General features: G+C 36.3%; 1 protein-coding gene across 1 annotated transcript in view; it reads right to left on the reverse strand.

Annotated features, from left to right (window-relative positions):
- LOC150094575 (histidine protein methyltransferase 1 homolog) overlaps positions 1–23,378 on the reverse strand; it is a 165,194-nt gene that overhangs the window by 81,491 nt on the left and 60,325 nt on the right. Inside the window, exon 3 of the mRNA XM_090412128.1 lies at positions 11,560–11,648. Within this exon, the coding sequence (XP_090268254.1) occupies positions 11,560–11,648 (89 nt within the window). The remainder of the gene's footprint in view (positions 1–11,559; positions 11,649–23,378) is intronic.

Here is a 23,378-nt window from a genome sequence, read left to right on the forward strand (position 1 = left end):
ATATTCATTAAGTGCCAAAATACGCAGGAAGCAAAGTTTGTGAACCAACACCAAACGTGTGACTTTTTTCCATTAAAATATAAAAAATAACAAAAAAGAAATAATAAATAAAAGTTAAATACATTTCTTTTAAAATAAAAAAAATCTACTTAGTCTTAAAACATTTTAAATTTGTTTTCATTATTTCATGGACCCCCTCAACAAAACCTATGGCCCCCAAGGGGGCCGCAGCCCACAGTTTGAGAAGCGCTGATCTAGATGATGTCTTGGAGACTTTACAAGACATCCAAGTTTGCATTTTTATTCCTTCATGAAAAGAGCTTCCTTCAAACACAATCCACTTAGCGCAGTCTTTTATCCTGTTGAGTGCCACTACGTGATCCCTTTGTGCATGATTTCAAAATTTTAATGTATATACCTGCTTATTATCCAAAATCATTAGTTATACAAATTGCCACAAGCTCATTCATCTGAATTTGAGGTTGTAATCTTCAGAAATAGTGTTCATCCTTAGGTTTTGGATACCAGTGTAAGAGCATATTCATACAATAATATCTAGGTATGTAATTATATTTTTTTTTTTTCTGTTTAATACTGGTTTTGTTTTTTCTAAATCTATTTTTATCAAATTATTGAAGAAAAAAAAACAGGCAATAGATTTAACTCACTACTGATATACTGAGTTAATGGTTAAAAGCAGGAAATTTTGTCAGTCTCATGGTGCTCATTATAACCAAGTCCGAGTGTTTAGAGCATTTTTTGAAGCTGCAGCATCACTTAAGCAAATGGGCAGATAGTCTGAAGAATAAATGCTTTAAATTTTAGTGTCTAAACTTTAAGGCAAAGCTACACATTTTACCCAGAATTTCAGAAGCTAAGATTAGCTAGCGAGAGAAAACCTTTGAAAGTATTTTGACTGAGGAATTTTAAAAATGACAAGAACTGAGACCAAATGTTTGAAAAGTTTATTCGTGTATGCAGATACAAAAAGAAATTTTATGATCAGTTAACTAAACTATTATATAATTATAAAGCCGATGATAGTGAATTTTTGAAAAGAACCCCAATGAATTCAGAAATGAATTGAAGCCTGGATGGCAACAACCATCCTCTGACTACCTCCCAAGTTAGTACCTCATGATCACTTATAAACTTGCAACAGTGTTGCTGTCTCATTCACAAATAAATCCTGTGATGATGTAACTAAATCCAATGCTCTAAAACTTGTGGTACTTCCATCAATGACTGCCTAAGATAGTTAACTTTAAGAACTTACAAATTCACTCTTTGATTCCGTACACTACTCTTCATTCCACAATTCTATTATGAAAATTTCCAATTATGGTTCATTCTTTTTACATGCCACACCAATTTATCTAAGCATTTCATTATCAGTGTCCTACATTCCTAAATGTGTGTGTAGCAACATCTTATTGAGTATAGTATTTATTTATTTCACTCTCACAGCCTCAAAGCCATTACGTGTACTACATTTTTTAAACTTTATTCTTAGCAGGAAGCACTCCTCTGAAACCATTAATAGGCTTCTTGTCTTCTTACTATCCTTCTTAAAGATTCTGTAAACCCTTATTTTTATTCTTCCCTGTACATCATTCTCATTTAACCAGGTTTCATGTATGCCAATTATCCATTAAAATACTGATTTCATGAAAATGACTTCTATTTGGATTTATTGATCAAGTATTTTTTAGAACAACTATGTTATACCAACTAGTTTCACCAACTGAGGCTGTTGGCATCTTCAGGGTACATAACTGATATAAGGCACTTAAAGCTAAAAACTGTTACAGACTATAAATCAACCGATTCCAATTACATTTGACAAAACATAAATGCATACAATACATGCATAGCGCGTGTATGATCTCACTTGTTATTATTTAGGAACGTTGTATAATTGGCACTATAATTCAGTTCTTGTATGTTTAGAGATCTAATGAGGGTCTTCCAGATCTTAAGCAAGATAAATCCCTGGTTCCTGTTAAGATTTCGTACAGAACGAGCAACTGTTGCGGTTTCTTTCATAATTTGGGAGTGGAAATCCTCTTCCACGTAAGGAATGGAGCTTTTATCCACTCTATGATATGGTTAGTTCTTGAGAAATGAAAGGATAAACCTGATTTTTCTTCTCTATTGTTATTAACATCGCCAACGTGTTCCCTTTGTCTAACCTTAAGGCTTCTTGAAGTTTGGCCGATGTAATTTAAACCGCACGAGCAGGGTATGTTGCAAACTCCAAAATATTTGAAGAAAGGATGGCTATTTTTTACATACGAAATTCGCATTTCGTATGTATGACATTTCATAGAGAAATTGAACAACATCTCCAATATGGACCTACTCACTAGCCTGGACGTTACATCTCTGTTCACTAACATTCCTGTGGAAGAAGTTATCAACATTTTAGGAAGTTTGTTTTTGCAAGATATCACTTCCCTGTTCCATCATTGTTTAACATCTAACTTTTTCTTATGGAATAAAACCATATATCAGCAACTGACTGGCCTTGCAAAGGGTAGCCCTCTCTCACCATCTTGTGCTTATCTTTATATGGAAGATCTTGAAAGTAAAATTTTATCTCAAGTAGACCCTAAACCCACAGTATGGTGGAGATACGTAGACGATATTTTCATTTTTGGAACCACACAAAAAAGGACCTGTTTGATTTTCTAAACAAGATCAACTCTTTACGCCATACAATCAAATTCACTCTAGATCTTGAAAAAGATAACAAATTATCATTTCTGGACACCCTAATCAAGAAGCAAACGAATGGTCATCTCAGCCTCTTAGTTTACCGAAAACCCACAAATACAGGACGTTATTTGCACTTTAGCTCGTCCCACCACATTTCTCAGAAACTTAGCATTGTACACATGCTAAAAAAGCGAGCTTTCTGCATTACAATAGATCAACAAGATCTCCAAGATGAATTATCACTGATATCTAACAACCTCACCATGAATGGCTACCCTCGGAGACTCGTCCACAAGATACTTTTCTCTGACCCCCCCACAAAGACAACACACAGTATATTTCTACAATCGTCATTCCATATGTGGGGACAGTTTCTAATAAGGGTGCAAGACTCCTCAAACCCCATAGAACAAGAGTGACTTTTAAACCTACAGAAACGATTAGGCAACTCTTAAGATCTCCAAAAGATAGCCATCCTTTCTTCAAATATTCTGAAGTTTACAACATACCCTGCTCGTGCGGTTTAATTACATTGGCCAAACTTCAAGAAGCCTTGAGATTAGACAAAGGGAGCACATTGGAGACATTAATAACAATAGAGAAGAAAAATCGGGTTTATCCTTTCATTTCTCAAGAACTAACCATATCATAGAGTGGGATCTCCATTCCTTACATGGAAGAGGATTTCCGCTCCCAAATTATTAAAGAAGCAGCAACAGTTGCTCGTTCTGTACAAAATCTTAACAGGAACGAAGGATTTATCTTGCCCGAGATCTGGAAGACCCTCGTTAGATCTCTAAACATACAAGAACTGAATTATAGTGCCAATTATAGAATGTTCCTAAATAACAACAAGTGAGATTATACACGCGCTATGCATGTATTGTACGCATTATGTTTTGTCAAATATAATTGGAATCGGTTGATTTATAGTCTGTAACAGTTTTTAGCTTTAAGTGCCTTATATCAGTTATGTACCCTGAAGATGCCAACAGCATCTTCAGGGTACATAACTGGTTGGTGAAACTAGTTGGTATAACATAGTTGTTCTAAAAATTACTTGATCAATAAATCCAAATAGAAGTCATTTCCATAGTTTTCGTGGTCAAGAAAATAATGTTTTAACATGAATACTGATTTAATTTATGCACAAATTCAGTTTCCTTTCTGTTTCTAACATTTCCTTGCATCGGTATACAAAATCACCCATCCTACTCTTTCCTCTTTTGTTTCCCAGTTCCTCACCCTTGTATCCATCCTCTACATGTTCTTCTACAACTTGCTTCACTTGTTCTTCCCCCACTTTATCTCTCTCATCAAACAGTGGTCATTCCAAATGTCCAACACCAAGTTTATTCAAAATGGTTTTCAGCAGGTGCAGCTCACCTACATCAAACCATTCCAATATCCTTTGAAGTCACTCAATACATCTGAAAACTGCTATACCCTCATGTTCTTTGGTCTTCATTTCAAGTGTTTATCATCATCATCAAATTACTGATATGTACTCTCAGGGGGGGGGGGGGGGGGGGGGGGGGGAGTATAGAATCTTATGATAGCACTAGATGAAAAAGTTACACCATTATCAATTTCCAATCAATAATTTTCCTCCAAATCAATCTGACTGGATTATTATCAGATCTTATATTTCTGTATTTTAAGACACTTTTTACGGTATCAATCCATCTACATCTTGTGTTCACATCACATCACATTGAAAGCCAGGTGACCAGATCTGAGCACAATAGTCCAAGTGCAGCCTGACCAGTGCCTTATACAGTAGTACAACAACTTCCTTACCCCTACATATTAGAGTACTTCTTATCATAGCAGCACTACAATGTGCAGCCTTTGCAACACTAGAAATATGCCCTCTAAACTTCAGTCTACTGTCAACCATCACTCCCAAATCTCTAATCTCATCCACTTCCTGCAGTATGCCACTATCATCATAACAAACACAGCCTTATATTTCTGCACTCCAAAATGCAACATCTTGAACTTATTGATATTAAAACTATAACCCCCCTCTTTTGTCCAAGTAAAAAGTCTATTCAAATCTTCCTGAAGAAATTAACATCAGCAGTGCTACTTATAATTCTTCCCAACTTTGCATCATCGGCAAACAACTGAAGATCCCCAGTCAGTCCACTTGATACATCATTTACAAACAAGTTAAACAGCAGGGATCCAAGAACAGAAATCTGGGGCATATCACTGGTTATTCTCATTTTTTGAGACAATGCTCCACATACACAACCTGCTGGTATCATTCAGGGAGCAATCTCTGATCCATCTAACCAATATACTATCTATTCCCATCCTCTGTAGCTTGTACACCAACTTATCATGTGGTAATCTATCAAACACTTTTGCAAAGTCTAAGAAGATCATCACTGTATAATGATCACTAAGAGAATCACTGTATATGATTCTCTCTTATCTAACACACTTGTTACCTTATTGTAAAATGCAAGTAAATTACTAAAACAGGACCTACCCTTTACAAATCCATGCTAACCATAAAGAATGCTATGTCTATCAACCCAACCTGTATTCTATTGTGGTCATTTCTGCATTCTAACTGTGGTGGTGGTAGTCAACACCTTGATTACAACTGCAATTATACAGACTAGCCTATAGTTGGAGCTTTCTGTATTAGACCCATGCTTGTTGAGTGGCTCTAATTTGCCTTCTTTCCATTCCTTAGGAACCCTACCCACAACAAGACTTTCATTAAATAACCAAGCAAAGGCATAGCCAACCCTCGTGCACATTCCTTAAGAATATGGTGATATGTCATCCATTTCCCCAGCCTTGTTAACATCTAACCCAACCAACATCCGATACACCTCTGTTTCTTTCACTTCCAATTCTAATACTTGCCTCTCTTCTATATATTGCATGGCATCATTTACACCAGTATGATATATGCTGATAAAGTGTTCGTTCAATATTTCCACTATATCCTTTATAGCTGTTAGTTGGCTGCTATGACTATCCACCAATGTTAATCTGCCATAATTATTCTTCCTCTTGCTTGCATGTAATGGAAAAATTCCCTTCAGTTAACCTTTTCCTGACTAGCCAATCTCCTCTTGTACTGCACCTTTTCTTCCTTCACTTCCATGCTTGTCACCTTTCTAGCCTGCACTTTATACTCTTCATGGATCCAATCACCACCAGCTGTCTTGTACCTCTTCCATAACATTTTCTTTTTTTCAGTACAGCTTGCTTGATTTCACTGTTCATCCATTTCACTCCTACTGTATTCACTCGCTTAACTCTTGTTATGTAGTCATACATTGCTTTTGTCAGATACTTCCTTGTGAGTTTCCATGCATTGTCAACATCTTTTCTGCTCAGCTCATCTACCCAATGTACTGATGCTAACTAACTAACTACAGAGCTTCCTATAATCACCTGCTTTATACTTCCACATCTATCCATTTTTGGTAGTAACCTTTTCCTGTTTCATCACTTCACAAACAAGTACCTAATGATCACTCTCACCAACTGGAGGCAGGGGCAACACTTCATTAACAACTACATCTTGTGACATTATCACCAAATCCAAAACATTAAAGAATCTAGTTGCTTCAATCACATGCTGCTTAAGATACGTATCTCTCAGAAATTCCACAAACTTGCTCTCCTTGTTCCTATACACTATCTCCTCCTTCCATTCTATATTCCTGTAATTAACGTCTTCCACATAAGGATCACTTTCTTTTTACATGCCCAACTAATTTGCCTAAACATTTCACAATCAGTATTCTCTGCATTCCCTGGCATATAACAGTGAATTTGAAGTGAATCCTTCAAACTCACTCCATTTGACTCATACAACTCGGCCATCTTACTATTCATTATCTCTGCTCTCCTTCTCAATTCACTGTTGTCATATCTGGGCAACACACCTATGATTTTCCCAACAACACTATTCTTCTTTACCTGCTGCAACAACTTCCTCAAGTCTCTATCAACATTCTTTATCTCCCCCAACTAAATCATTTGTGTCCACAACTACCACTAATTTTGATGCCCGGTATTTCCTTTTCTGCAATGCATCAGTTATTTGCTTCATTGTTCCACCAGGAAAGCATGTTTTGTGCACTTTATTTTTTCATTTATAAGATTTGTGAATTTCTTCTCTAAGGTGTGCATGTGTTTTAGCACAATGTATTCTGCCTTGAATGACGATAGTCTATTAAGTCCCACAGGTCTGCTGATAATCCATGTGTTAGATGTGTATGATAATCACAATGATAATGCTACAATTTGTCTATTTCGAGCATTACTTTCCTCATATTATAGATTGTTTCTTACAGTAGTGTTAGTGATTTTATTTGTAAATCTAGTTGGATTTCTTGGTTCTAAATTGATTATTTTATCTTTAAAAACTTGGGAATAATATCATTATCTTTGCACATTTCAAGAAACTTAGGTCTGTTTAGAAATTTTTTCTAGTTAATAAGTAATTTTTCAAATTTGTCAACAATGTCACTGTGAATGTGTATCACCGAAGTAAGGTTCCTGGTTTGAGTTATCCATTATGGCCTAGCATGCATAAACAGCAAATAAACTACTTGCATGAAAATCACACCATCATCAGGCCCAGAAGTGAGATATCATTAAAGCACATTCAAAGAAAGAGCATATATGATATGCAGTGATAACAACCAAAGGGAACATCAAATGAATTATCTCAAGAAGGTACTCCTAAGGGGTGCTTAAGGGTCAAAGCTATATAACAGAGAGGAGACCTCCATATAGCTTCAAAGGAATGTGGAGAACGGACCAAGCTTCTGACCTAATGTCCAATCCTCACCTTCTCGTGGTGCACCCTGTTAGGTATCTACCTGGATACTGAACGGATGAGGATGGGCTGGCAATTTGGGATTTAGCTGACCAAATTGTATTCCTACTGGCTTAAACCAAAATTTCAAATGATGGTACAACATGACAGAATTTCATACCGGCTGGGGCATAGCCCATTGTTCCCTGGACAAACAACGAGACTTATTGTTTGCCCAGGGAACCAGGGCAAACAGCAAAAAGTCAACTACTGGAACTAATCCTAAACTTATCCCAACTCAACATTACCAGAGTTCAAGATCAGTACTATCAACATAAGAAGCCTGAATGGCAAAGAAATGGAGCTAGCTGAGGAATTGGATAAGTCAGAATAGACATAATAGGGTGATTGAAACAAAAAAAGACAAAAACTGGTGAGATCTTTCTGAGCAATAAATACAAAATGTTATATTCAGACATTGACAATCAAGGAAAAGAAGAAGTAGCAATAGTATTCAACACTAAATATGAGGCTAATCTTCTTGAATGAGAGGCAGTCTCAAGTAGAGTGATGTGGGCAAATATGAGAATTGGAAACTGGACAATGAGACTTATTTGTGCCTATGGTCCTATAGAAGGTTCTACTAAGTTAGAAGTGGAGGAATTTTTTGAGGCTTTAGAGAAAGCAACTGACACAATGAAAAATAAAAAGTTGTTCCTTGTTGGGGATCTAAATAGCTGAGTAGGAAATGATTGTGAGACATACAAAAATATTTTGGGAAAATTTGGAGAAAAGAGCAAAGCTAATAATAATGGCAAATACCTGTTGGATTTCTGCTCAGAAAATGGACTGGTTATTACTAACACAATGTGTCCAACATAAAAATGTGCACAAATTCACATGGAGAGAAGAGGCTAGGAATAAGAAAAGTCTCACTGGCTATGTTATTGTTGATAGTGATGTTTTCCCACTGGTGCAGTACACCAGAGTATACAGAGGATTTCAAATTGGAAGTTATCACCATTTAGTTTTAAGCAGGATAAAATTGAATTTCATATTGAAAAGAAGAATATGTAAAAGAGTTTTAAAGAGAATAGAAGTTGAGCAGCTCTCAGATGTGAACTGTAAACTAAAATACACAAATATTATTCATGAAAAAAATGAAAGAATTTGAGAGCAGGAACCAAACCTTGGAGATTCAATGGCAAGTCCCAAAGAAAACACTGATTGATTCAGCCAGGGAGGCATGTGGTGAGGTTGTCTCCAAGGATAGAAAAATCAGAACTCCATGGTGAACACAGGAAGTTAATGAGTCAGTGAAGGGAAAGAAGAAAGCATATCAAAAAGTTCCTGGTAAATAAGTCAGCTTTTGCTCTTAGAGAATACAGAGACAAATGTAAGAAAGCTAAACAGTGTGTAAAACTAGCTAAACAAAAGTCATGAGAGGACTTTGGCAAGAATATAGAAAATAAATATCAAGAAGGTGGCAAAATATTCTGGAGGTTGAAGAAGCTTAGGAATGGAGGAAAGAGTGCTGTAAAAGGAGTTAGAGATGATAAAGGTGACATGAAAACAGGAGAAAACGATATCCTTGAGGTATGGAGTAATTACTTTGAAAAACTGCTAAATGAAACAAGCAGTGATGACAGCACAGCGGTAAAAAACATTGACCAGACATGCAGTCAGGAATACATATCCATACTTGAAGTAGAAAAAAGCCATCAAAAGCCTGAAATGTGGAAAGGCAGCAGGAGTAGATGATATTCGACTATAAATGCTCACGTATGGAGGTATAAATGTTGTACAGTGGCTGCACTGCATAGTTCAGAAAGCCTGGACAGAGGGACGAATTCCAGATGATTGGAGTAGAGCTCTCATAGTACCCATATATAAAAAGGGAAATAAAAACTGAATGTGAGAATTACAGAGGCATTTCATTACTGAGTGTTCGTTTCCTGCTAAGATATATGCTAGTATACTTGAGAAACGGTTGAGAAGGATTATGGAAGAGAAGCTTGGTGAAGAACAAGCTGGATTCAGGCCATATAGAGACTGTCAGGATCAAATTTTCACTTTACGATAGATAGTTGAGAAATCATGGGAATATAACCAACATCTGTATTTAAGTTTCGTAGATCTGGAAAATGCATATGACAAGGTGCCAAGAGAGAAGCTATTCCAAACACTATATAGTTATGTGGTGTTAATGGGGCATTATATCAAGCAGTACCTAGTCTTTATTTGAGTTAAGTCAGCAGTTACAATTGAAGTAAGTACAGGAAGATGGTTTAATGTGAAATCTGGTGTCAGACAAGGATATACATTATCCCCTCTCTTATTCATTATCTATATGGATTACATTATGAAAGAAAGTATTATTAAACCCGATATCAAAATTGGAGATGTTAATCTCAGCTCTTTGCTTTATGCGAATGATGTTATACTTCTAAATAAATCCACTACAAGTCTGCAAAATTCCCTGACTAAATTGAATACCTGTTGTAATAGTTATGGTATGAAGGTCAGCATTAAAAAGACAAAGACAATGAAAATAGGCAGAAACATTGAAAATATCAACTGCATTGTGAATGGAGAATAAGTAAAAGATTTCAGCTAGTTAGGCATGATTTTTAGTGAAGATGGTAGTTAAATATGGAAATAGACAATGGAATCAACAAAGCTGGTGTGGCAGGAAGTCAACTGAATAAATTTATATGGAATAAGAGAGAAATTAGCCAAAACACAAATTAGCTGCATACAAGACAGTGTTTAAACCAATTTTAACTTATGGATCTGAGAGCTGGGTTAGAAGTAAAACACTTGACCAAAGACTAGAGACCACAGATATGAGAGTCCTGAGAAAGATTAGAGGCGTGAACAGATGGCATCAATGGCAATATCATACCAGGAATGCATTAGCAAAGCAGAATGGGGGGAAGATTGGCAAAACAAGTGTTCTCAGCCAGATTGGTAGGAAAAAGACCCAGAGGAAGAACAAGATATAGGTGGTTTAATACAGTAAAAAGTGCCTTAGAAGACAGAAATATAAGACCTGATATTATTGGAGTCTTGACATTTAACAGACTAATTTGAAGGAAAATTGTAGATAGGAAGTTGGTAATGATGTAAATTTTTCATGTAGTACTATCATATCCTGTACACTCCTTGAGGGTATATATATCAAGAATTTGATGATGAGGTACTGCTAAAATATGGGTACAATCCTAAAACCATCAATAGCATTTTACAAAGACCAGCACATGTTCCAACAAATATACATGACAGCAAAATACCTAAAAGGTACAGTTTCTTTGCCTTACATAAAAAGATATCATGGATAAAACATCTGAAGTGCTTAAATAGTACAACTCAAAAGATGCATTCACACCAAAGTTAAATGTCTCCATTGAAATAGATAAGACAACCTGGATAGAGATCTGCATGAATGAACATAACAAAGAACAGACACACATATCAGGATTAGCATTTCATACCAACAACAAAAAAAATCAGATACTTTGGCAGTGCACAAGAATACCATGCAATTAATTCAACAAATACATGCGTTGATTCAAAGGAGCTATCAAATGCTTGGTTGTCAAACCCAGAGTAAGAAAAACCCGAGGTCTTATTTTAAACTATGGTTAGGGTACACTAAAGCCCTGCACAGCTGTGAGTCTGGCTATGATACCCACAGTTTGATGCACTGTTCACTATCTAGTTTTAACTTTATTCTAGGTATAACAGCTGTTATGTTAAAAATCTCTCTGTTAATACAAGCTTTTTTTTTAATTTGTTATTTTATTCTCAAGATGTAATTGTAACAAACCAGTCAATTAAACAATTTTTTCCTTAATGTTTATGATTCCTGATTTATACCAGATAGGCCATAATGGATGACTCACACCACAAAAACCTCAATTCAGTTTTTTTTTATTGTTGAATGTATCTGCTAATATGCTATGATTGCGTTGATTCATAATTATTCATATGTGAGATCTTAAAAAAAAATCAAAGCAGAATATCATTAACATATATTTTACCTCCAACACAATTGATCCAGGAGAAATAACACCATGGTAAAAGATATAATCTGCTAAATCTAATGAACATTCCCAAACTTTTAGTCCACCTACAAAACAAAATATCATATTATATCATTCTATTGAGTTCTATATGAATAGCTAACAAATTATATTTAAATATTAAAAATGAGAGATATGCTTTACTAAAGATTTATAAATCATGAAAAACTATTAATAAGAAAGAACCACACAGCATAAAATTTTTTAGTGACATGTCATTATAGAGGAATGTCAGAGATTGACAAATCAAGTAGGATGATGGCAAATTAAATAATGGCTTGATGTTTGTACATGTAGAGCCAAGATGTATTTTGATTAGCACAAAGACAGCTAGTTTCTAAATATTCAATCTGCCTGTTTTTAAAAGGAAAAAAATTAGTTTTCATAGAATACAACTTTAAAGAGGATGAGAATGACTCAAGCAGTGTTTATTTAAATAACAGGTACAGTCATCATTTAAATCATTAAGTTAGATTTAATCTGGATTTAAAATGTTCTAGATTCATCACTAGATTTTTTTCCCACATGATCACTACTGTGTAAGCTATGTGAAAAACAGTAAATTAAAGATGCCAAGAAATTATATTCATTATGCACACATCCTTTCGGGATGTGTGCATAATACTATGCATTATGGGAAGGGCCACTACCGAAAGTGGTTTCTACTTTTATTATGTTCAAGTGTATCTCTCCAAAAACTCCGAGTTATCTACAAGATCACTTTATTTATTCTTATGATAAAAGTAGCTACACATCAATGTCCAGACCAGAAAGCCAATCCAGGGCTTCTTCCACCACGTGGATGTCCTGGAGGCCACCATGAAATTGGCACCTTGGGCAGTCATTTACAATATGAGTGATCATAGGTAGTCACATCTGCCCTGGTTAGTTCTGATCCTGTTGATAGATGACCAAATCTTCTTAGGAAGGGTAAAACCGAGCTGCAGAGCACAGAGATCTTCAACAAGAAAACCATTTTGGACCAGTGTTCTCTCCACGTGTCAGATGTTGATGGTAAGGCAGCTGAAGAGAGTTTGCCCATGAACCAGAAAGGGTTTCTTGATTTTAGACAAAGACTAGGTGGATTTATAAGAGTCTGGAGCCGGAGCAGGTTACTCATTACTTTGTTAAATACTTTAATAGATGCTCGTCTTCTCCGTATATATGGTGGAGCAATGATAGATAGGACAAGTAGACAGGGGAGAGGGGGTGATTCTTAGTGTCCCACTAATTATGCGCATGGTAGAGTTTAATTGGGTGTCTATAATGTTAGTGTGCACACATCTTTACCAGACAGGCACACAGTATTCTGCTGCAGAGAATGCAAGGGCCAGTGCAATGACCATAAGAACTGCACACTGCTGACTTCAGGACAAGAAAACTCATTTTTGCCTGAGAAACCTGTCTTCAAGCAGAGCCTCTACTTCCCAGGAAGAAAGTAAACCAAAGACAAACATTATCAAATGTAAGCAGTGGGAGCCAGACCCAAAAGGGATACAAAGGTTGAAGTGATATAGAAATCATATATTTTCCATATACAAGCAGTAAAAATGTGTATCACTTTATTATTAAATTACTCTGGATTACAGTAATTGTTGTTCATTTTTTTCACTTCGTTGCACTATAAATTAAAGATGCCAAGAAATTATATTCTTGGTTTAACTCTTTATTCAAGTGCAATGAAACAAAGTTTGTGAATGAAGTATCTTAACAACTGCACTACTTGAATATGAGACTAATCACCTCACATCCATTGCCTTAGCATGAGACCTCAGTAAAGGTTGAAACTAGTCTGAGTATTTGCTCTTCCGATAATGCATAACATTATACACACCTGAAATAATGTGGGCCTTGCATTATAGGATATTAAGGCAATTGATATTAACACATTAGCTTCTATATACAAGTAAGTCCAGTCATGAAGATCCTTCACATGAAAACTGTTTGCTTACAGTTGGATAACGGATTAAACCAAGAATATAATTTCTTTCATATCTTTAATTTATAGTATAACTAAGAAAAAACTTAGTTATACTATAAATTAAAGTATAAAAAGATTATAATCTTTTTTTAATATTGAAGTATTAAAAAAAGATTAATATATTTATTGCTCATAGCATCAGAGGGGGTCTCTGTTAAGAATATGGCTATTTTATTACCAGTTGGTGACAGTGATCAAGCTGTGCTTTCTTGGGAAGTAATAGCATTGATGCTCCGATTAGAACAGGTTACATGCTGAACTATTGGAAAAGCTAGAAATTATGATCAGCTTAGGAGAATACTATCTTTGGTCTCATGGTATCAGTTACTGAATGGGAAAACTGTCAGCAATATATGGGGGTTACAGGCAAATTCATCGAAAAACAGTTAATCGAAAGACAATTCATCGAACAGCAATTCATCGAAAAAGCAATTCGCCAAATAAACAATTCACCGAACAACAATTTAATGAATGGCAATTCGTCGAAAATGCAATTCATTGAATGACCAATTCCTCGAATAACAATTCATCGAACGACAATTCGTCGAAAATGCAATTCATCGAAAAAACAATTCATCGAATATTTTTCGATGAATTCTTTCATAATTCATCGAAAAGTCATTTTTCTTGCAAAGTATTGTTTAAAAATCTTCAGTAACAATGCGGAACGTTACTCATGATACAGACAACATATTTAAGTGGTCATTGAAACGTAATAATTATTTTCTTGCATTTTAGAGCATTTAATGTAAGTGTACATCCTGCTTCATTGTACAGTTAGCGATTTATCTGTAGAGAAGACAGGAGTACCACATGCACTTATCTCCCAAATAACCTCGAAAACATGTAACTGCAGTTAATAAGGGGAGGAATAGAAATTCGTTCTACCAAATTTTGTCACAATAAGTCTAGTCGATTGAAATTAAAAATTTCATTAAATTTCATCCATTTCATTAAATATCATTTAGGAACTTCTTTACGGAAATGTCATGACAAGTGATCCATTACGAACTAAAATTGAACTGCATTCCGCTTCTTGTTCTGAAAACTTCTGCGAATTCTGCTAAGTCTGCGAGTTATTGTATACATAATTTCAACACTATTCTTCATAGCCCCGAATATAGTTGAACTGAAAACTGGAAGGGTTCAACATTTTTTTGTAAAAGTTTCAAATACGGAATCTAAATAAATTTTTTCATTAATAAATGCAATAAATAAATAAATTTACTGAACGTAAGTTAGTACGCCTAATACTGAGATGACTAGGCTTTTCCTCCTGGAAATAGGCAAATCGGACAAGAAAGACAATAAGAATCCATATTGTTCTGTAATTATTCCTTAGTAAAGCAGCATTGCTATACCAACAATCATTATATTGAGGAGGATGAGGGAAAATAGTATGAATCATTAATATTACTACTACTACTAATAATAATAATAAATTGATTCTTTGATGTAAATATTTTTCACAATATAATAATAAAATATACAGGAATTCAGAGTAAAAATATTGGAAAATTTGAAAAAAATTCATTCCTGAAGATTTTTCAATCACGTTTCACTTATTTACTTCTGTTTCTGTTATTCCTCGACGACAGGAGTGACACATGCACTTATCTCCCGAATAACCTCGAAAGCAAGCAATTTCAGTTAATAAGGGGAGGAATAGGCTAAGAATACTGAGGAGTATATGTGTGGGTATATTTCTGGGTTTTGAGGGGGTGATCGGTGCAGTTTGTTAAAAAATAAATAAAAGGTTAAAATATTCTATAGGAAAGGAAAATAATAAAATAAGGAATGATGAATAAAGAGTCTTAAAAAACAAGTAAACCTTTTAGAAGCATACTCATCTGGTGTTATATTTAGATGAGCAGCAGTTGGAAGTCTTATTCGACTTTTGAAGGATGTCAGTAGTCAGCAGATCACAGTTAGAAAACACAGTGCCCCCCCCCCCCCCCCACCCCCCCCCCCCCCCACCCCCCCCCCCCCCCACCCCCCCCCCCCCCCACCCCCCCCCCCCCCCACCCCCCCCCCCCCCCACCCCCCCCCCCCCCCACCCCCCCCCCCCCCCACCCCCCCCCCCCCCCACCCCCCCCCCCCCCCACCCCCCCCCCCCCCCACCCCCCCCCCCCCCCACCCCCCCCCCCCCCCACCCCCCCCCCCCCCCACCCCCCCCCCCCCCCACCCCCCCCCCCCCCCACCCCCCCCCCCCCCCACCCCCCCCCCCCCCCACCCCCCCCCCCCCCCACCCCCCCCCCCCCCCACCCCCCCCCCCCCCCACCCCCCCCCCCCCCCACCCCCCCCCCCCCCCACCCCCCCCCCCCCCCACCCCCCCCCCCCCCCACCCCCCCCCCCCCCCACCCCCCCCCCCCCCCACCCCCCCCCCCCCCCACCCCCCCCCCCCCCCACCCCCCCCCCCCCCCACCCCCCCCCCCCCCCACCCAGAACAACAACTTGTTTGTCTCTGCATGTTAAAGTATTTTTCAGAAGCCAAGTGATTTGGTGAGCTGTTTTAGTCACTTTTGCAATGTGCCCCCCCCTAAACTTCAATTCCCTATCCACCAACACTCCTAAATCCCTGGCCTCATCAATCTCCTGGAGTACGGTTCCACCAATGCGATATACTGCTGCTATTCTTTTCACCCCAAAGTGCATAACCTTACACTTTGGCACATTAAATTGACATCCATTTTTCCTAGCCCAGTCCTCCAAACTATCCAAATCATCCTGTAAAATTTTGACATCCTGTGCACTCATAATTGCTCTACCCAACTTTGCATCATTAGCAAACAAGTGAACACTTCCTCTCAAATCCTTTTCTATATCATTGATGAACAAATTTGAAAAGCAGTGGTCCAAGAACAGAGCCCTGTGGCACTCCACTAGTCACAAGCTGTCTTTTAGACTCCACTCCTGAATAAACCACTCTCTGGTATCTCTCCTTCAACCACCCTCCTATCCATCTCACCAACCCTATATCTATCCCCATCTGCTCCAGTTTCCTGATTAGGGTTCTATGTGGTATCCTATCAAAAGCCTTGGCAAGGTCCAGTAGTATTACTGTAAACTCATTACCCATATCCAGTTCAGCCGTCACTGTGTTATACAACGTGAGCAAGTTACTGAGGCATGATCTACCCTTCACAAAACCATGTTGTGCCCCTTACAATATCCCATTTTCATCTATCTAATCCTGTATTCTTTTCTTGACTAATTTCTCTAAGACTTTGACAATGATTCCTGATATGCTAATCGGTCGGTAATTTACAACAGCAGTCTTGGAACCACCTTTATGCAGTGGAACTATTTTCCCCTCTTTCCACCCCCTCGGGACTAACCCAGACCCGAGACTCAAATTAAACAAAATGGTCAAGGGTACTGACAATTCTTTAGCTGCTTCTCGTACAACACAAGCTGGTATACCATCCAATCCCACAGATGTATTGACATTGAGGTTATGCAATAGACTACTCACCTCCACTTCATTCACCACAATTCCCGTATAATCTACTGGTACATTCGTTTCTGCAATGTCACCACCTGGATGATATATTCTTGCAAAGTGCTCACTCAGTAACTCAACTATATCAACTGATTCAGTTACCTCCCTACCATCGGCATTCTTTAACATCATTTTGCTATGTACATTTTTCCTTTTACTTACTACATATCTAAAAAACTGTTTAGGATTCTCTTTAGCCTGCATGGCCAATGTTCTTTCGTAATCCTTTTTTGCTTTTCTTACCACACTTGTTACCCTTCTGGCCTGCGCTTCTTATTCGGTTTTAAAACAATGTGGGATTTAATATCCCCTTAATTTGAATAAACAGGTGCTACAGCATATAGCGTATTCAGACTAATACAGGGTTAACTAAAGTGTTAATTAGATCTGGGATTATACATATGATTGTATGTGTTGAATTTGTTATGGTGGCACGATCGCAATACCCACATAGGATCATAGCCAAATTACTTGTGATAAGCTAATGTTATTTTGTAAATGTTTTCTTAGTATTGAATTGAATTATATTAGAAATTGAATTGTACCACACTAATGAGTTTAATAAACCTTTGTTCATTGATAAAACAGTTGTCTCAAATTGCTGCCCAATGCACCACTTGAAAAACGTACGAACCTAATTACGCGGGAAATTAATGTGTGAAAAAAACGAGATAAAGTGTCACGACTGCAATATTGTTTCACATTCAGACATATTTTAGTAATTGCTCCTTGTTTTTGTATTTAATATCTCAAACTAAATGTCCCAAAAGGCACAGTATAATATAAATATTAGGGACACTAAGGGGAGAAATAGCTTAAATATTTGTATTTTGGGGTGATATCTCGTACATAGATATAAAAGTTGAATATAGATAAGCAGAATTTCATTAGATAGAATAATAATCATAAATTGAGACACAACACTATGATTATCCACCTTCCATATTACTAGTCAAATGCCTATGAATGCTGAAAATTTATTTGTCAGACTGCGCCACCAATATATCATTTAATTGGCATAAGACTAAATAAAACGTCCAGTAGATTTCCCTCTCTCTCTCACGAGCGAAGTTTCTTTTATCAATGTTTACTTTAACAGTCGTGGTTCGTAAGTAAGTGAACTGTGTTTTTATTGCCTTAAATTATTTCCTGCTCACAAGTCCGATTTATTTAAGAACAGTGCAGTTGTAAAATAAAAGATCAGGCAGCACTCTTTTAACAAATAATTAAAACACATTTATTTACAAATTAAACATGAATTAAACAATACGGAGATTGCTTTCTCTATCCATTTAAAAAATCTTTAGTATAAATTAGAACCTTTTTGCTTTAACACTAATTAACTTCTTTAATTCACAATCTTATTTACTCTCCGCTTACAAATTCAACTTCTAGTTTACTTGCAAAGAGGTTAGCTAACTCTCTGTTAAGTTATTTTTACAATTTTTATATCAACTTCCAATATGCCAATTGATTCTCTTAATGACACTTCTTACTGCTATTAACCAAATTCTTAAAAGTCTTTCTATAACATACTATAAGAGGAATTGTACAAAAGTATGGAACTTACAAAGGCTCTATCGCACAGTCGGTCAAAAGTCTTGCACAAAACGTTCTAAGGCAATTCTTTCATCTAAGATCTTGAGCTTCCTCAGGAATGTCTGGCTTCAGTAATATCTCACTGGGAAAATAGCAGGCTGTGGACTGCAGTACTCATTCAGCTCCAGCAAAAGGTTGTTCTCCCATGGCGAACTTCCGAGCGAAGCTGCCTCAGGTAATTTACATCGCCTTTTCTCCTCTGCTTTGGCTTGCTGAAAATGCCTGGACTGCCGCTTCCAAGAAACTGAAACTGCCACCAACTCTCAACTGGGATCTGGAAGCCTTTCCTTCTTCGGCAACATCTGGAAGCTCCTCTTTCTGGCGACAACTGGAACTGGGAAGCCTCCTTATGCTCGCTCAGTATCCTTTTATTTTGCAATCTCGCGACCTTGCACTGAGGGTAGTAAACCCCAAAGAATTTGGCATGACTCTTTTATCTTCTTTTAAGTTTTACCTGCTCTTTGTTCTCCTCCGTGCAATCTTTTGTTCATATTTTGCCGGGCGCAGAAATTTGTCTCTAAAACTAGCGGACCGCTTTGATACATTGCTTCTCCTTTCGGGAAACTTCTCTAAATCAAGCGGCACTCTTAGATACTATCCTTAAAGGTGTTATCACAGTAAGCAACTCTTATATACAAAACTAGTAAACAACTTTTCCTACACTCTTACACATAACTATATACATATACAAAGTTCTCCTGGGAAAGCATTGCCTTTGTTTTTGATGTTAAAACAGTAAATACACCATGTTGTTAACCCCACAGGGTTAACAACATTAATATTTTGCAAAATATACATAGAAACAAATAAGGTTATTTACAGTTCTCATGGGACTTGACCTATGTAAAAAATCGATGTAAAGCGCTTTGATGATTTTAAGTTACATCGAGTTTTTACAATATAACAAGGATCTGTTTAGAGATTTGGAAACAGGATGTGTCAATTTGCAAAAAAATGTTCAAAATGCAACAGATCCTTGTTATATTGTAAAAACTCGATGTAACTTAAAATTATCAAAGCACTTTACATCGATTTTTTACATAGGTCAAGTCCCATGAGAACTGTAAATAACCTTATTATGTATGGCTTAATTATATGGAGTCAATGGAACATTAAATTAAGCCATACATAGTCTATGCAGTCAATTCTAGTTAACTGGTCCACTTGTTAATTGGAAAAGCCATTTTTTGGGACAAAGCTAGAAGCACAAAAACAAAATGAGAACATGATGAAAATTTGTGTAATTTGTAAAACCTTGCATAATTAAACAGTACAGTTCCTAATAATAATTTCCCAGATTTTTTAAATAGAAAATCCATCATTTAGCTTGAGATTTAGGCAATGCAAAAAACTTCAGAACTTTCTTTGAAGAGATGTTCATATTTATGGGAACATCTATATAGTAATTTGGTGTCATTTCAAAGGATTGTGCAGCTATTATTAGTAATCACATGTCCTGATAAGAGACCCAATTTGTTGCATTTCTTGGAGGCAATGTATTACTGATGTTCAGAAAGGCTTGAAAGTTCTCGAAATATTAAACTTCTTCCAGGTACAAGAAATGTGCTCTGAAATGTCTTTCATGCAGAGAATTTTGATTCTGTGTAAGTCTTTTCTTTTAATAGAGTGTGAAAAAAATATGATTGATAATCTCTCTCTTGTTTTGGGGTTATAACCAGGAATCCAGAAATCCACTTATCAGAGACAAGTAGCAAGTGAATTTTCAGCCTTGTTATATTCAAAATGTATTCTGTTATTTTCTTCATATAATTTACATTTTTTTTTTAACATCATCTCATTCACTATCAAGTTATCTGATCATGGGTGTCCTCCATCTATTCATGGACATCATCAGATGCAGTATGGTTACTCCATCCCTCAGTGAAGTGCCATACCAGTCCCCAACTCCAATGAATGTAATAAAGATTTATTTTCAACAAGGAAATATCTTATGTAATTAATTTAATTACATAAGATATACTACAAGTTAATTCCTTTGTAGACTGTTTGTCCTAACCAAAAGTTAGTTTGAACAGAGATACTCTCAAAGATACCTTGCTGCTGCTTCCGAAATGTGAAGTAATTCCTACGTATGACAACACATGGTAATATTATCTCTCACCCTGTTATCAACTAAAATATACTCTGCATCCACAGATTAATTTTGAAAGAGACAAGTATTCTAAACATTTTATTCTGTGTAACTTGCAAGTCATCGCCATTCTTATAAAAATCACAGATACCACTAAATAAAATAAAATAAATTAAATTAAAAAAAAAATTTAATAAGGCTGATTTTCATTTGTTTCATTGACAACTGTAATTCTCCCAACCGCTTCAGCCCTTAAGTAGGTATGCAGTTGTAATATAGTATTAACATTAGCTTATTTTCACAATTAACAACATGAGTTAGCTTAAATTATATACTTGAACATTTTACATGATGAAAAGGCTTTTTCAAAGTGTTATTTAAGAAACACAATTATCTTGCAAAGAAGAGTCACAGACTGTATTATTACTGATATTGAACCATGAAAAGTTAGTCTGGCCCCATTGCAAGCGTTGACCATTTTCTAGTCTTGATAAATTTGTCTTTCCTATTATTTTATGGATAATTTATATAACATGTGAACAAAGTGTATGGTACTGTTGCAATTGGAAAATAAACCTATTTAACAAGACTCTGTGCAAAAATTCAATGAAATGTCATTTTTTGCATGCTGACTTGCTATTGAGATTGATTCATTATGCACCTCAAGAAGAATCAAGTCAGATGAAATAATATGGAATACGGGCATAATATGATGAAATCATATTATGTCTCTGTCTTAGTTTATATTATACTCTGTCTTAGCTTTAATGGTACCAGCAATGTAGTAACTGACTGATAATAAAACACATTAAACACAGTAATAAATTTATTCAAATAAGCAACACATATTTTGTATCAAAATAAGAGTACATCATCAGTATTGGATCAACAAGCAACTCAAAGAAAGAGAATGTAAGGCAAATACAAATGCAATTGGTTAACAAATAACAGCAAGTTCTGCAAGTTAGAAGGACCATCACAAATAGATAATTAATCATTCTTGATATTTGTATACGATAAGAATCTAGCAAACTTTTGGGGATCAAGAGGAAATCATTCTGATTTGAATTGAGATGGTGTAACAGAACTATTGAACCTTCTCTGAAGAGACATTCATAATTAAAAATTACTTCTAGGAGGTGAAGATAGAGTATTAAGCATTAATAAAATGGCAGTGGAAAAAGACAAGTTTCAATATAAATTATTAAAGCATTTGCTTTAAATTTAGAGAGAGAGTGAGTCTTATTTGTTAGATCATATTATTGACTATGAATAATTTATTTACACATATGAATATATTTACACACACACACACACACACACACACACACACACACACACACACACACACACACACACACACACACACACACACACACAGAGAGAGAGAGAGAGAGAGAGAGAGAGAGAGATGAGTGTCGTGATTGAGGTTTAGGAAGAAGCATCATGTGGAAAGAGATAACACTGGGGAATGATGGAAGTCACTTATGTAAAAATTGGTTATTTGTATGTAAAATCTCATATTATAAATAATTTATCATGTTCATTTTTACAAGTTTCTTTCTTTAGGAAATTAGAGATAAAGAAATGTCATTGTTTGCATTTACTATAAATCCTTTTATATGTAATAACTTAATTGCAAAAATTTGTGAAACTGATGTGATGCCTGAAATATGATGTCACTATGAAACAATGTAAATACATGTCATATATGGCAATTTAGAAAGGTGCATGAAGTGTGACGTCATCATGTCCACATGTCGATCCATGACCATATATGGAAGTTTTAAGAGACACATGCATGTATACAACATGAAGTCCAGACCTTTATAAGCTCTAGCATTGAGAGAGACTTTGTCTTAGGGTTTCACCTTCTCTTACCTGGGTCCATGGCCACGTGAAGTCCACTGTGGATCATCAAAAGAGAAGCATCTTATGTCTCAGGTTTCTCAGCCTTCTTGAAAGAGAAGCATCTTATGTACTGAAGTTCTTCGAGTCCCGATCATTCCCTGATCTGGACTGTGTACTGTCGGAACACCTTGTTAAAAGAGAGCTTCCCAATGCTGCCAAGGAAAAGGAATCTTTGCCAGTATAGGAACCATTCACCATGTGGTTGTTGCTAAATTAAGGGTTCAAGAGGATACAGAATATCAACAACTCAGACAAAGGAGTTCGGCAGATCAAGAGCAAGGCAGCAGAAAGGATCACTTTCATGTGGACTAAAGATTCATGTAATGGACAGTGCTGAATGAAAATTTTAAAAAAATAATAATAATAAAAATATTTGATATTTTATTATTATTATTATTACATGACACCTCCAAGGAGTCCATGAACTTTATTAACTATTTTATTTTTATTATAATTTATTTTTTGGTATCTATTAATGAAGATGGAGTTATTATCTACAGTCGATAGCACATATAATACCACATGCTTTCAACATGCTTACCTGGAAGAATGACAGACAGTGTGACAATGGCAATCAAGTTAGGTAAGGTGAAAGGGTGAATGAGATGACTGTTATAGTGTGTATGAATGATCTGAGGGGTGGTGAGGGATCTGAGGTTTATGCTTGAGGTTGTACAACAGAAGAGTATGAG

This window comes from Typopeltis vanoorti, chromosome 22, assembly GCF_054136105.1.
Source record: "Typopeltis vanoorti isolate ZY-2024b chromosome 22, IOZ_Tvanoo_1.0, whole genome shotgun sequence".
NCBI classification, from domain to species: domain Eukaryota; kingdom Metazoa; phylum Arthropoda; class Arachnida; order Uropygi; family Thelyphonidae; genus Typopeltis; species Typopeltis vanoorti.